The following is a 16430-nucleotide window of genomic DNA, read 5'->3' on the forward strand; positions in this document are numbered from 1 at the left end:
AGGTTGATTAGTTAAAAAGGTTAGTTTTTCTAAAAATCCATATAAAAAGCTGACGTTAAACCCTGCTTCTGGGTATTTGGAACTCTTTCGAATTCAGTAAAGCACGTTTAATCAAAATAATGCATTAAGAGGAGAATAACAACATGAAAATAAGCTAGTGAGAGACAAAAACAAGTGTTTTAACAGCTTTCTCAAGATAAACTAAAAGGTAATCATAAAAGACAGATATGCACCGACAAGTGGCAGAGGCAAGGAAACCTGCAATTGTGACGGTATGAATAACAGAGAAATAAGAATGATATTTTGGGTCTGTCTTCAGAGAGGAACAATCACTCCACTTCTCAATAATAAAGAGAAGCAATGTCTTAGTGAAAATGAGCAGATCGATGAATTGGTCATTCGTGAACAGAAGTAGTACTGGGAAATTAATATAATCCTAGAATCTGAAGATCAACATTCGGAATCCTCAGAATATTGGTTGCAGTGATCATGATCTTTCGCTGCCAATCTGGTACATATTTGTCTTTTCTGATCAGCTTTTGGTTTATCTGTAGAACGCTTTTTCAAACAATTACATCTCTATCACTGGTTAAATTTCATGTTGTTTTCTCTCTTAATGTATTTTTTTCGTCCTACTGTACTGAATTTAAAAATGTGTTCTGAATCCCCAGGCCTGGGGTTTAACAGCAGCATTTATAAACCAAACTGTTCATTCCCAGTGCACCACAAGACACCCATCCCACCCAACATCAGCTTTATACACTACTTTCATTAATTAACAACAATCTTTATCTTCCCCTGGATTCCATGATTAAATTTTGTTGAGCTTTTGCTCATGATTGGAACTTAAATTTGTTTCAAATGATGAAACAGTTACAATCTTTGATTTAATTGCTAACAAAGCAGACTACAGATTCCCCCACCTTACCCCAGTTCCAACATTCCAGCTCAGCAGTGTCCTCATGACCTGTCCTACCTGTCAATCTCCCTTCCCACCTATCTGCTCCACCCTCCCCTCTGACCTACCGCCTCCATTCCCACCCCATTCACCTATTGCACTCTTTGCTACCTTACCCCATCTTCCTCTCTGACCTATCGCCTTCATTCCCACCCCCATTCACCTATTGTACTCTTTTTTACCTTCTCCCCAGCCTCCCCCCACCCCCTCTTTCTTGCTCCACCTTGGAGGCTTCCTGCCTCTATTCCTGATGAACGGATTTTGTCCGAAACGTCGATTTTCATGCTCCTTGGATGCTGCCTGACCTGCTGTGCTTTCTCAGCACCAGTCTGATCTAAAGAATACAGAGTATGCAGACTGTCACTTTTTCAGCAGTAGTGGGGAGGCAATGCTTCACTGCCAGATTGTCCAATTGCCAGATGTCAGTTGAGTTGTGTCTTTGAGTAAAGTGCTCATTATCGCGGAGCTTATGATGGAAGGGTATGTTGTCAGTGGAGAGATCAACATAAAAGTATTTCCTCAGATGAAGTGCTGCTTGTGACAGTAAGTATTGCATGCAAAACTATTTACCTCGTTAAAAAAACAAGTGGAAGTTATTTAATTAAACACACACATTGAGTTGATGGTTGCTGAATAAATGTCTCACCCTGAGCAGAGTTTGGAACAAGACAATGGTGCATTGGCATTAAATTAATTTCAAGCAAAGGAACATGCAAATGGAATCAAATTGTTTTAACACTTTGCATTCTATCCCTGTTGACCTAAGAGATGGATGGACATGTTGCGGTTCGTTTTGCCACAATGAATGTTTTGTAAGATGTAATTACCTGGCTGTATGAAAAGGAGAGGCCCAACAGGGACAGTGACATAAGTTGAGGACTCAAGGGCAGAGTCATTAATTGGTTCAGAGTAGAGATGGTTCAGGTTGGTGACTCTTTTTTATGCTTCTCTCTGTCTGTTTCTCTTCGTTTGGTTCGATTGCTCCTTCTCTCTCTCTCTCTTTCTCTCTCTGACTGTCTCCCACTCTTCCTCCCTCTCGCTATCATTGTCCCTCTCTCTCGCTCACTCTTTCTGTCTCAGTGTCTCTCTCCGTCTGTCTCTTTCTCTGTCACTGACTCTCTCTCTCTCTCGCACTCTGTCTGTCTCTCTGTCTCTGACACTGTCTCTCTCTCTCTCTCTCTCTCAATGTCTCTCTTTCTCACTGTTTCTTGTCAATCTTCTTTTCACTCTCACTGTTTTGTTGTCTCCCTCAATGAATCTCTATGACTCTCTCTGTTCCTTTTTCTGGCTCGTTCCCCCGCTCTATCTGGATTAGTGGTGCTGGAAGAGCACAGCAGTTCAGGCAGCATCCAAGGAGCTTCGAAATCGACATTTCGGGCAAAAGCCCAGGATGAAGGTCTAATGAAGGGCTTTTGCCCGAAACGTCGATTTCGAAGCTCCTTGGCTGCTGCCTGAAATGCTGTGCTCTTCCAGCACCACTAATCCACAATCTGGTTTCCAGCATCTGCAGTCATTGTTTTTACCCCCGCTCTATCTCTCATGTCTCTCTCTTGTTGTGTCTCTCTCTGTGCCTCTCTCCGTTTCTGAATTCCTCTCTCTCTGTCCTTCACAGTATCTCTGTCTCTTGTCTCTCTCTCTTTCTCTTTTGAATAGTTTCTCTCTTAACCTGTCTCTCTTTCTCACTATCCATCTCACTCTGTCCCTCTTTCTCCTTTTTTTTCCTGTGTCACTCTCATTCTCTCTCTCTTTCATGCTTTCTGTCTCTTTATCTCCGTCACCGTCTCTCCCTCTCGCTCTTTCTGTCGTAGAAACTCGCCATCTCTCTGTCTAACTGGCTCTCACTCCTTCATTTCCTCTGTCTCTCTCCCTCCCTCACTGAATCTCTCCCACTCCGCCTCTCTCACACACACTGTGAGTCTTTCTCTGTTACTGTCTCCCACTCTCTCTTTCTGTGTCTCTCACTGTCCCTGTCACTTCCCCTCTCTCACATTATCTTCGCTTTCTCCCTCACAGTATCTCCTTTTGACATACATGCTCTCTCAGCGACTATTTCTGTTCCTCTTTCTTGCTTTCTCCCTCTCATGTCTCTCTTTCTGTTTCTCTTTCTTGCTTCACCCCCCTCTCTCATGTCTCTCTATCTTTCCTTCCTTCTGTATCTCTCTGTTTCTATTCTGTCTCTGACTCGCTCTATCTCTGAGGCTCTCTGTCCTTCACGTAACCTCTCTCTCACACTGCTTCTCTCGCTCTCCCGCACCCAGACACTTTTGATCTCTTGCTGTCGCTCTCTCTGTCCTTCTTTCTTGTTCTTTCCCCATCTATGTCTCTTGCATCTTTTTTTTCTGCCTCTCTTCTTCTAGCACTCTCTCACTGTCTCTCTCTCACTGCCCCTTGAGTCGCTCACTAACTCCCTCTCTCTCCCACACACACATTCTCTGTCTCTGTCTGTCTCTCACTCCCTGTCTGCCTCAGTCTCGCCATCTCTTTCTCACTCTTTCCCTCTCTGCTTCTCACACTCTCTGTGTCTCTTTCTCTCTGTAACTGTCTCTGTCTGCCTGCTTCTCTCTCTCTGTCCTTCTTTCGCACTCTTTCCCACTCTGCATGTCTGATTGTCTCTCCCTCTCTCTCACTGTCTCTCTCCATCTCTCTCTCTGTCGCTCTCACAAACGGTCTCTCTCATTATCTCTGTGTCTCTTTCGCTCACTGTTTTTGTATGTGTCTGTCTGTTTTTCTCTCTCACTCACTGTCCTTCAGCCTGTCTCTCTCTTTCTCTCTGGAGGGGAGTGCAGTTTTCGAGCCTCCGAGGAAGCAGTGGGAAAACCACAACTTTTGCAATTTGATGTATGGACTGGGTAATTAACCACCATTATCCATCCCTAACTGTCTGTGAAATGAATACGGTGAACCGCCAATCACTGGCAGCATCTGTGGGAAGAAACCAGAGTTAATACTTCGAGTCTGTTGACCCTTCATCAGGGAATAAGTGGTATTTATATTGAAGACTGGGTTGGATGTGTTTGGGGGAAAGGGGAGATCTGAGTGAATAGGTGGAGATGGAACCCAGATAGATCAATGTGTGATAACATGCACCTTTAAGAGGTTCTGTATCTCTTCAAGAAATGTCACAGAGTCGTTAAGATGAACAGCTCGGAAACTCGTCCATACCGACCAGATATCCCAACCCAATCTCGTCCCACCTGCCAGGCATCCTGCCCATATACGTCCAAACCCTTCCTATTCATATTCCCATCCAAATGCCTTTTCAATGTTGCAATTGTACTAGCGTCCACCACTTCCTCTGACAGCTCATTGTATACATGCACCACCCTCTGCGTGATAAAGTTGCCGCTTTAGTCTCTTTTACCCGCTCACCTGAAACATATGCCCTCTAGTTCTGGACTTGCCCACTTTTCGACTTTGTCTATTTACCTTATCCATGCCCCTTATGATTTTGTAAATCTCTGTAAGGTCACCCCTCAGCCTCCAACTCTCCAGGGAAAACAGCCCCAGCCTATTCAACCTCTCCATATAGCTTAAATCCTTCAACCCTGGCAACATATTGTAAACCTTTTCTGAACCCTTTCAAGTTTCACAACATCTTCCCGATAGGAAGGAGACCAGAACTGCACGCAATATTCCAACAGAGGCCTAACCGATGTCATGTAAGCTGCAACATGACCTCCCAACTCATGTACTCAACACTCTGACCAATAAAGGAAAGCATAACAAATGCCTTCTTCACTGTCCTATCTACCTGCGACTCCATTTTCAAAGAGCTGCGAACCTGCATTCCAAGGTCTCTTTGTTCAGCGACACTCCCTTGGACCTTACCATGAAGTATATGAGTCCTGCTTAGACTTGCTTTCCCAAAATGCAGCACCTCACAGTTATCTACATTAAACTCCATCTACCACTTCTCAGCCCATTGGCCCATCTGATCAAGATCCCGTTGCAATCTGAGATAACCTTCTTCGCTGTGCACTAGACCTCCAATTTTTGTGTCATCTGCAAACTTACTCTCCATACCTCTTATGCTCACTCGAGAATGTACGTAATCCTCCAGTTGTGGGCTCACCAACCTCGGACAATGAAGGCCAACATGTCGTTTGTCTTTCTAACATGTTACTATCCTGCAGCACCTTCATTTTGGATTTCAGTGACCTCTGGACAAGGACATCCACAGAGTCATAGCTTCATACAGCACGGAAACAGACCCCTCGGTGCAACTCGTCCATACCCAGCAGGTTTCCCAAACTAAACTGGTTCTAATTCACTGCATTTGTCCAGAATCCCTCTGAAAATTTCCGAGTCATGTTTCAATCCAAATGTCTTTTAAATGTCGTAAATGTACCTGCATCTGCCTGTTCCTCTGGAAGTTCAATCCACACATGAACCAGCCTCTGTGCGATAATGTTGCCCTCAGACCCCTTTTAAATCTCTCTCCTCTCACCTAAAGACTGTGCCTTCTAGTCATCAAACCTGGATATTTTATGCTTGATACATCCATTCAAATTGTTGAACTGTGTTGTGAATAACTGGACCTACACCAGGGTCAGTTTGTGATCAGTGCGTATTACTGGGAACCTGTGCAATATCCTGTGGGACATATAAATCCTTTATTGGTACTATTAAAGCACACATCATTGTGGACATTTTCAAGGTCCTGTTGTACTTGGAGTCTGAACTTGGACTCCTCCTCTGCTGCGCTTTTCCAGCAACACATTTTTCAGCTCTGATATCCAGCATCTGCAATCCTTACTTTCTCCAAAACATCTCCTCCACCTACCCCCCAAGAGAGCCGTGGGCCCACTGCAACTATTCTGAAAGTTTGGCTAGGTCCTATAACTACTGGCAGAAACTCCAATCTTCATCTGTAAATCGTGCCCCTCGGAGATAACCAGAACGTCTGCTTAATTAATGGGCAAGTACCACCCAGGACGGTAGAGAGACATTTTCTGATTTCCAACTTGTGTGTCCCTAGATGTCTGTCACTCTTTTGCCAATGTCGTATGAATTGAACAAGTTGCTTTTTTATCATACTTTTCAGTTTTTTACAGTGCTTTCGCTATATTACAGTTAAAGGGTGCTGACAAATCTCAAAATGCAGCCGCTCTGCCTGTTCCTGTTAGTGCTGCTCACAATCCCCTTGTCAGATGCGGCTGTACTGGATAACCGTGCCTTGATTGGCATTATTCACCGGTGAGTGTCAGTGAAACAGACCTTACCTGACCAGCTCTGTAAGCAGGGGCCGGTGCTCAATTTTAGGTCAAATCGAAGCCTGGTTGCTTGGAACAGCCTGGTAATAAATGGAGAGAACACAGCAGGTGTAGGGTTTGCTCTGCAGCTGTGGGAAATAAGTCTCAATCAAATACCCATGATCTTTACTACAATGTGGAGAAACAATCACCAGATTTCCCGGGGTCACAACACTGAGAGTGAAATCGATTGCATCAGCTGACCCCGAAATAAAGGAGAGAGTGAAATAAATCGGAGTGAGGTTTGGAGAAAATGCCCAAATCCCAAACACAGGCAATATTTTACTGTTTATTGAATCATCTCACTCACCTCTCAGTTTCCCTTTGGCTCCTTCTGCCGCCTTCGCTATTATTCCTATTTCTTGGTGGTCTGCAAGTTCTTTTCTTTTCTTTGTCTCTTTCTTCTATTCCCTTGCTTTTTAGTTGCTCTACACCTTGTCCATATGCCCCAAACTTTTTGTGGTTTATAATTCTTCCAGAATATTCCTGTTAGGGTGAAAGGAAAGGCTGGAACGTGCAGGGAATGCTGGATGACTGAAGAAATTTGAGGGTTTTGTTAAGAAAAAGAAGGAAGCATATGTCAGGTATAGACAGGACCGATCGAGTCAATCCTTAGAAGAGTATAAAGACAGTAGGAGTATACTTCAGAGGGAAGTCAGGAGGGCAAAAGGGGGACATGACACAGCTTTTGCAAATAGAATTAAGGAGAATCCAAGTGGGTTTTACAAATACATTAAAGACAAAAGAATAACTAAGGAGAGAATAGGGCCGCTCAAAGATCATCAAGGTGGCCTTTATGTGGAACTGCAGAAAATGGGGTAGATACTAAACGAGTAGTTTGCACCAGTATTTACTGTGGAAGAGGATATGGAAGATATAGACTGTCGGGAAATAGATGATTACATCTTGAAAAATGTCCATATTACAGAGGAGGAAGTGCTGGATGTCTTGAAACGTATAAAAGTGAATAAATCCCCAGGACCTGATCAGGTGTACCCTACACTTTTGTGGGAAGCTAGGGAAGTGATTGCTGAGATATTTGTATCATCGATAGTCACAGGTGAGGTGTCGGAAGACTGGAGGTTGGCTAACGTGGTGCCACTGTTTAAGAAAGGTGGTAAGGACAAGCCAAGGAACTGTAGACCAGTGAGCGTGAAGTCGGTGGTGGGCAAGTTGTTGGAGCGAATCCTGAGGGACAGGATGTACATGTATTTGGAATGGCAAGGACTGGTTAGGGAGAGTAAACATGGCTTTGTGCGTGGGAAATAATTACTCATAAATTTGCTTGAGTTTTTTGAGGAAGTCACAAAAAGGATTTATGAGAGCAGAGTGGTAGATAGAGTCATAGAGATGTACAGCATGGAAACAGACCCTTCTGTCCAACCTCTCCATGCCGACCACATATCCCAACCCATTCTAGTCCCACTTGCCAGTACCCGGCCCATGTCCCTCCAAACCCTTTCTATTCATATGCCCATCCAAATACATCTTAAATGTTGCAATTGTACCAGCTCCACCACTTCCTCTGTCAGCTCATTCCAGACACGTATCACACTCTGTGTGAACAAGTTGCCCCTTAGGACTCTTTAATATATTTCCTCTCTCACGTGAAACCTATGGCCTCTAGTTCTGGACTCACTGAACCCAGGAAAAAAATTGCCTCTTTACCCTATCCATGCACGTCATAAAATTGCACACCTCAATAAGATCATCCCTCAGCCTCCGATGCTCCAGGGAAATTAGCCCCACCCTGTTCAGACTCTCTCTGTAGCTCAATTCCTCCAAACCTGGCAACATCCTTGTAAATCTTTTGTGAATCCTTTCAAGTTTCACAGCTTCTTCCCGATAGGAAGAAGACCAGTATTGCACGCAATATTCCAACAGTGGCCCAACCAATGTCCTGTACAGCCGCAACATGACATCGCAAATCCTGGACTCAATACGTTGACCAATAAAAAAAGCATTCCAAATGCCTTCTTCACTATCCTATCTACCTGCGATTCCACTTTCAAGCAGATATGAATCTGCACTCCAAGATCTCTTTTTTTCAGCAACACTCCCTAGGATATTACTATTAAGTGTGTAAGTCCTGCTAAGATTTGCTTTCGCAAAATGCAACATCTCGCATTTATCTGAATTAAACTCCATCTGCCACTTCTCAGCCCATTGGCCCATCTGGTCAAGATCCTGTTGTAATCTGAGGTAACCCTCTTCGCATTCCACTACACCTCAAATTTTCGTGTCTTCTGCAAACTTACTAACTCTATATGGACTTCAGTAAGGCGTTCGACAAGGTTCCCCACGGGAGACTAGTTAGCTAGATTAGTTCTGATGAAATACACTGAGAACTAGCCATTTGGACGCATAACTGGCTCAAAGGTAGAAGCAAGAGGGTGGTGGTGGAGGGTTGTTTTTCAGATTGTGTCCTTTGACCAGTGGAGTGCCACAAGGATCGGCGCTGTGTCCACTACTTTTTGTAATTCATATAAATGATTTGGATGTGAGTGTAAGAGGTATCGATAGTAAGTTTGCAGATGACACCAAAATTGTAAGTGTAGTGGACAGCAAAGACGGTTACCTCAGATTACAACAGGATCTTCATCAGATGGGCCAATTGGCTGAGAAGTCGCAGATGGAGTTCAATTCATATAAATGCGTGGTGCTACATTTTGGGAAAGCAAGTCTTAGAAGGACTTATACACCTAATGGTACGGGTCGAGCGCTATTGCTGAACAAAGAGATATCGGAGTGCAGGTTCATTGCTCCTTGGAAATGGAATTGCAGGTCGATAGGATAGTGAAGAAGGTGTTTGGTATGCTTTCCTTTATTGGTCAGAGTATTGAGTACAGAGATGGAAGGTCATGTCGTGGCTGTAGAGGACATTGGTTCGGCCCCTTTTGGAATATTGCATGCAATTCTGGTCTCCTTCCTATCGGAAAAATGTTGTGAAACATGAAAGGATTCAGAAAAGATTTACAAAGCTGTTCCCAGGGTTGGAGGATTTGAGATACAGGGAGATGCTGAACAGGCTGGGGCTGTTTTCTCTTGATTTTCTGAGGCTGAGGGGTGACCTTTTAGATGTTCACAAAATTATGAGGGACATGGAAAGGATAAGTAGACAAATTCATATCCCTGGGGTGGGGGAGTCCAGATCTAGAGGTTTAGGGTGAGAGGGGAAGATATTAAAGAGAGCTAAGGGGCAACTTTATTCACACTGTATGGAACCAGTATGGAATGAGCTAAAAAAGGAAGTGCTGGAGGCGAGTACAACTGCAACATTTAAAATGTGTCTGGATAGATATACGAATAGGAAGGGTTTGGAGGGATATGTGCTGTGTGCTGTCAGGTGGAACTAGTTTGAGTGGGATATCTGGTCAGCATGTACCAGTTAGACAGAATGTTCAGTTTCCGTGCTGTACATCTCTCTGACTCTCTGACGTCCCCTTCCAGCGGACTGTTTCTGAAGCTCTCATTCTGTCTCTCTTTCTCTCTCCCCGTCTCTATCTGTTGGGGCATCGAGTAGGGCATCAGTCAAAGGACACTAACATGAAGCTACAGTGAGTTATCAAGATAGCTAGTGGCATTCTGTGATTCATTGCAGGACGATTTGTACAAAAATAAGGAACAATGTTCTGCTCTCTGTCACATTACCCTGGTTCTCTCTTTAAACCTCTCGCTAATCGCAGAGTTTACTACAACACTGGGACAGGGAAATAAAGTAAATCAACATTGACTTTCCTATGCAAACTGTTGAAATGTGAATTGCTGTCTTTTACGATGTGTCCAATATAATGGGCATTGTTCTGAGTAACTCGTCTCAAACTTGGCCCACTGACATTGCACAGAGAATGTTTCACCCAAAGTCCGCCCCTTAACTCACCCCCTGACTTTACCCCTTTCAGTTTCCTCCGAGCAGGTAAGCACCGGGCGTTTGATTCTGGGAGAGGACATTTTGCCTTCCAATCTTCACCTGCAAATCGTACCCATGGGAGATAATCAGAACTTCTGCTTAATTACTGGGCAAGCACCACCTAGGACGATAGAAAGACATTTTCTGTTTGCCGACATGTGTGTCCCTGCATATCTTTCACACTCTTGCCAATGTAGAAAGAATTGAACAAGTTTTTTTTTCATACTTTTCAGATTCTTGTGTTTTTCCGACAGTACGGTTAAAGGGTGCTGACAAATCTCAAAATGCGGACACTCTGCCTGTTCCTGTTGGTGCTGCTCACAATCCCCATGTCAGATGGGGCTGGACTGGATAACCGTGCCTTGATTGGCATTATTCGCCGGTGAGTGTCTGTGAAACAGATCTTACCTGACGATCTCTGTAAGCTGGGGCCTGTGCTCAATCTGAGGTCAAGTCAGAGCCTGGTTGCCTGGAGAAGGCTGGTAAGAAATGGTGAGGACACGGCAGGTATAGGCAGTGCTCTGGAGCTGTGGGAAATAAGTCTGAGCCCATTAACTGGGACTCTCATTACTCCCAGAGGAAGGAACTTCCAGGGAAACTATTACGAGATTTCCCGGGGTCATATCGCTAACAGTGAAATCGATAGCAACCGCTGACCCCGAAATAGAGGATAGGGTGAAATACATCGGAGTGAGCTTTGAAGCGAAAGTCCAAACCCCCCGCACAGGCACCATTTTAATGTTTACTGAATCATCTCACTCACCTCTCAGTTTCCCTTTGTCTCCCTCTGCCTCCTTTGCTATTATTCCCATTTCCTGTCAGTCTGCAAGTCTTTTATTCTGTTTGTCTCTGTCTGCCCCAAACATTTTTCCGGTTAACAATTCTCCCAACCTCCAGCTCCCACTGATTGCACCAGTAGCTCTCATTCTCTCTCTCTCTCTTTCTCTCTCCCCGTCTCTATTTATTTCTTACCATCCCGTGTATCATGCTGCATTAAGTAATGCATCAGTCAAAGGAACTTAAAATGAAGTTAGAGCGAATTATCAAGAAGGCTTGTGGCATTCTCTGATTCATTGCAGGAGGATTTGTACAAAAATAAGTAACATTGTTCTGCTCTCTGTCAATTACCCTGATTCTCTCTTTAAACCCCTCACTGATCCCAGAATTTACTACAACAGTGGGACAGGGATATAAAGTAAATCAACATTGACCTTCCCATACAAGAACTTGAAATGTGAATTGCAGGGTTTCACGTTTTCTTTAATATGATGAGCATTGTTCCAAGTAACTCATCTCAAACTGGTCGCACTGACACTGCAAACAGAATTTTTACCCAAAGACTGTTCCTTGATTGATATCCTGACTTTACCTCTTTCAGTTTCCGCACAGCAGCTGGGCACCAGGTGACCTATTATAGGAGAAAATACTTCGCCTTCCTGTTGGCTTGACCTGCTTCCCAGTGCAGAAAGACCAACAGACATGAAGACTTGATCCCCGACAGCCCAATACATCCTTTCATAAATGCGATGTGAACGGATTCTTGAACTACCCAGGTGGAAATTACCTCGCTGTCTTCCCGAACAGCGGCAGTCGTTGCCCAGAAAGTAAATTGCTGAACTCCACACAGATCAACGGGAACCGCACAGCGGCTCAGGTTTTACAAACTCTGCTGAATAACAGAACCCAGCACAATAACAAGCCAGTGGGCTGTGTCATTCTCTACACCACTTACAGCCCATGTCTCGATCACTGTTTCAGTAACACGGGGAATTGTGAGATCATCCCTGCCTTGCAAAGTTCCCCATTTCGGGGCATATGGACTGAACCAGACATTCACAAGTATTTTGTCTTCAGTAAAATATTTGCACATAATGCAGATCAGAGCCCACACCAGAAAATCCGGAAAAAGCTGGCTGCAGTGGAGAATACCGGGTTTCATGTCAGAAAGTGTGATGGAAAAGAACTATTCAGATGTAGAGAATGCTCCGCACCAGAATACTGCATTGAACAGGTTCCAAGAATTGATTAAACATAATAAGGGATCTGGGAATTTCTGTAAAGGGGTGCCCTGCCTGTTCAAATGCATCTATCACATTTCAAATCAGTATAATAATCTGAATTTACTAACTTACACTGATATCCTTTCTGTTTGTCATTCAATGAATCATACCAGATGTGATCAGAGAAAGAAAGTCAAATATCCACTCAATAAAGTCAAGAAACCCTCACAGTCAAAATCAATTGCATTCACAATGTCTTTTTCCTGTCCATCAACACATCTGCAAATGCAACCCAATCCTGGTCCCAGGTTTTCAGTGTCAGTCTTATTCTAAGCAGTCTTATTCCTGATGAAGTGCTCCTGCCCGAAACGTCCACTTTCTTGCTCCTTGGATGCTGCCTGACCTGCTGTGCTTTTCCAGCACCACTCTAATCTTGATTCGAATCTCCATCATCTGCAGTCCTCATTTTCTCCTTATTGGAACCCTGCTGATCACTGCAGACAGAGATGCTTGATAACAATACTTGAAAGGGTTCAGAAACCATTTCCAAGGATGTTGCCAGGGTTACGGGGTTTGATCGAAAGGGAGAGGCTGAATAGACTGTATTCCATGTGATCTAACCTTGCGGGCCAGCCTACCATGAGGAACCCTGACGAACTCCTTACGGAAATTCATCTGGTGCCCATCCATCCATCCATTAAAAGACATTTGAATGGGTATATGGATATGAAGGGTTTTAACGAATATTGGCCAAATGCTGGAAATGGGGCAAGATTTATTTAGGATACCTGCTAGGCTGTTTCAATGCTGTATATCTCTATAACTCTCTGACTGTGACTCTAATACGAAGGTTATACAGTAACATTCAAGCCCAATGTTGGAGTTGGATGTGAAATACTTGCACTGAGGCTGGTGTCCTTCTTCAAGTCCCCCTTTATTTACACATGAGCAGCCCTTTCGTTTTTCACTGTCTCATTCAGAGACCACATCTCTGATACTGACCCTTCTTCTTTGTCAGCCAGATAAACAGCCCCAATCAGGGAACTCATATTCGATGAGATCCAGCTGGCTGTCCTGGTCTCAACGACTGCAGTATGTCCCCTGGAAATAAAGCACACATTAAAGAGAAACAGTTACATAACCGCGGTAAAGGAAGGGATAAGGCCATGCTGGGGAGGGGAAGGGAGCTACACATTTGGGGTGACTCAGAGAGTGGAAAACAATCGAATGGGAAGGATACCAGTAAAGAATGAGTAAAACAGATTTAATCGCCTGAATGAAGCATTCCATTTACCAAATCGTTGAAGAATTTGGGTGCAGCATGTCTTCAGTTTCCCTTTAATCGATCTACAGTTTCTGCATCATTTCCAAATATTCTCTCTCCAATATTGCACTGTTGGAATGGTTTGAACAGCAGAAATATCATTTCTTTGCACAGCTGTATTCAGTGAAATGAGTCGCATGTATAACTACACGTGATATTTCTACTTTTGATTGAAGCATATAAAATAAAGTTAATTCCACCATTGGACAGCAATCTGCTTGCAGTCGTATGATTTCTCTTTTGTGAAGAAATATGAACGAGCTGGAGAAAAAAATGGCAGTGCCCATGGTGGGGATGATCCAAAGTTGCAGTTGGAAGATGGGGTCAGGGAGGGGGTTGGGGTTCACAAGAACTATTCAGGAGGGAAAGGGAGAGACATGTGTTGTACATTGTAGCACCAAGGCAGTGAGGAGAATGACATGCGTCCTGGAGGAAAATCTGGCTCATTTGTCCAAGTTTGGGTCTAAGTAGAAAAGTACACAAAGGATTGACTCACAGGAAGTAAGGATCAGGCGAGGTTGACTGTGAAACAGGCAACAGACACTGGTAGGAGGGTGAACAATACAGGGTCACTGTGAATCTGTTGCCAGTCAAGATATAGTTACTGGGCCAAATATCAACTAAGCCTGGAGGACAGTTACCTCAGTGAACGATGCTCTTTGGTCTGCCTGAAACTTGTTGTTCTTCCAGAGCGAGGAGTTGACCCTGACTGAGTGTTGCAGACTGACACATCTCAAGGTCCAGGATTACGTGCAGAGGGATGGACTAGAACTTGGGGCAGCTGCTGCCACGATGCAGTGGGGAAGACCACTATCTCAGGTCTTCCTGCTGAAGGGAAATGGGGGTTCGCTCAGTTATCAGACCCTCCCAGTGATTCCCGTAGGTATAATTATGTGCGTGTAAGAGCGTTTTTGGTTTTTGGTTCATGTCATTTCCAATGTTTTGTTTGTTTACTTGAACAGAATATTCTTTATTGTAATATCCTTTATTGTCACATGACATGCAACTGTAAAGGGCCAAACTGCATTTGTGACTATATGTATACAGAAACATATTTCTGGTAAATAAAATATAATTTTGAAATTTAAAGAAAAGCCATGCTCAGTGTTAGACTGTTCACAATCGCCATGTAGTAACTGGGTGGTGTGCAGATGAGGCCAGACTCTCTATGAGACGGTTTACAGTCACCATATTGTAACTGGGTGGTGCATGAATCAGGCTAGTTTCACTGAGAGACTATTTCACACTGATATTATACTGACTGGGAGGTGTGTAAATGAGGCCACACTCAGTGTGATACTGTCTACAGGCACTGTATGGTGACACAGAGGTGTGTAAATGAGGTCACACTCAGTGTGAGAGTGTTTCCAGACACTGTGCAGATACTGGGAGGTCTGCAGTTCAGGTCAGAATCAACGTGAGATTCTGTAAAGTCAGCGTACAGATACTGGAACGTGTGTAGATCAGGCCAGATTCACTGTGAGACTCTTTACAATCATTGTACAGTTGCTGGGAGCTGTGCACATCAGGCCAGACTCTTTACAGTCAGTTTTCAGTAACCGGGAGCTGTGCAGGTCAGCGCAGAATTACTGTGAGACTCATTACACTCAGTGAATAGTTAATGAGAGTTGTGGAGATCACGCGAGCCTCAGTGTGAGACAAAAACAAAAATTGCTGGAAAACCTCAGCATGTCTGGCAGCGCCTGTGAAGAACAATCTGAGTTAACATTTCACGTCCGCTGACCCTTCAACTCTACCTCACTGTGGGAACAGTGTGTTCATATTTATTGGGGTTTTTGTATATGAGGCCAGTTTGCAGTGGCTGTATGGTTACTGGGAGGTATCTAGTTGAGGACAAAAGGATGACCACAGAGAGAATAGTGCCCCTCAAATATCAGCAAAGCGGCCTTTGTGTGTAGCCACAGAAAATGGAGGAGATACTAAATGAATATTTTGCCTCAGTATTTATTGTGGAAAAGGATATGCAAGATGGAGACTGTAGGGAAATAAATGGTGACATTTGCAGAATGTCCATATTAAACAGGAGGAAGTGCTGGATGTCTTTAAATGTGTAAATGTGGATAAATCTCCAGGACCTGATCAGGTGCACCTTAGAACTCGGTGGGAAGCAAGGGAAGTGATTGCTGGCCTCTTGCTGAGATATGTGTATCATCGATAGCCACAGGTGAGGTGCCAGAAGACTGGAGGTTGGCTAACAAGGTGCCACTTTTTAAGAAGAGTGGTAAGGACAAGCCAGGGAACTATAGACCAGTAAGCCAGCCGTTGGTGTTGGGCAAGATGTTGGAGAGAATCCTGAGGGACATGATGTACATATATTTGGAAAGGCAAGGACTGCTGAGGGATAGTCAACATGGCCTTGTGTGTAGGAAATCATGCCTCACAAGTTTGATTGAGTTTTTTGAGGAAGTAACAAAGAGGATTGATGAGGGCAGAGCGATAGATGTGATCTATGTGGATTTAAGTTAGGCGTTCGACAAGGTTCCCCATGGGAGATTGATTAGCAAGGTTAGATTTCATAGAATACAGGGAGAACGAGCCATTTGAATGCAGAACTGGCTCAAAAGTAGAAGACAGAGAGTGGTGGTGGAGGGTTGTTTTTCAGACTGGAGCCCTGCGACCAGTGGAGTGCCACAAGGATCAGTGCTGGGTCCTCTACTTTTTGTCATTTCAAGAAGGCGTTTGGGATGCTTTCCCTTATTGGTCAGATTGTTGGGTACAGGGGTTGGGAGGTCATGTTGCGGCTGTACAGGACATTGGTTGCGCCACTGTTGGAATACTGAGTGCAATTCTGGTCTCCTTCCTATCGGGTAAATGTTGTGTAACTTGAAATGGTTCAAAAAGGATTTACAAGGATGTCGCCAGGGTTGGAGTATTTGAGCTTTCGGGAGAGGTTGAATAGGCTAGGGCTGTTTTCCTTGGAGCGTCGGAGGGTGAGGGATGACCTTATAGAGGTTTACAAAATTAT

General features: G+C 44.1%; 1 protein-coding gene across 1 annotated transcript in view; it reads left to right on the top strand.

Moving 5' to 3' along the window:
• Nucleotides 1–12149, top strand: part of LOC148134755 (uncharacterized) — a 29407-nt gene extending 17258 nt beyond the window's left edge. Inside the window, exons 3-4 of the mRNA XM_087985355.1 lie at nt 10375–10451; nt 11622–12149. Coding sequence (XP_087841481.1) covers nt 10375–10451; nt 11622–12149 — 605 coding nt within the window. The remainder of the gene's footprint in view (nt 1–10374; nt 10452–11621) is intronic.
• The last annotated feature ends 4281 nt before the right edge of the window (nt 12150–16430 follow it).

This window comes from Chiloscyllium plagiosum, unplaced genomic scaffold (genome assembly GCF_037043375.1).
Source record: "Chiloscyllium plagiosum isolate Xiang-an unplaced genomic scaffold, Cpla_swu_hap1 HiC_scaffold_52, whole genome shotgun sequence".
NCBI lineage: Eukaryota > Metazoa > Chordata > Chondrichthyes > Orectolobiformes > Hemiscylliidae > Chiloscyllium > Chiloscyllium plagiosum.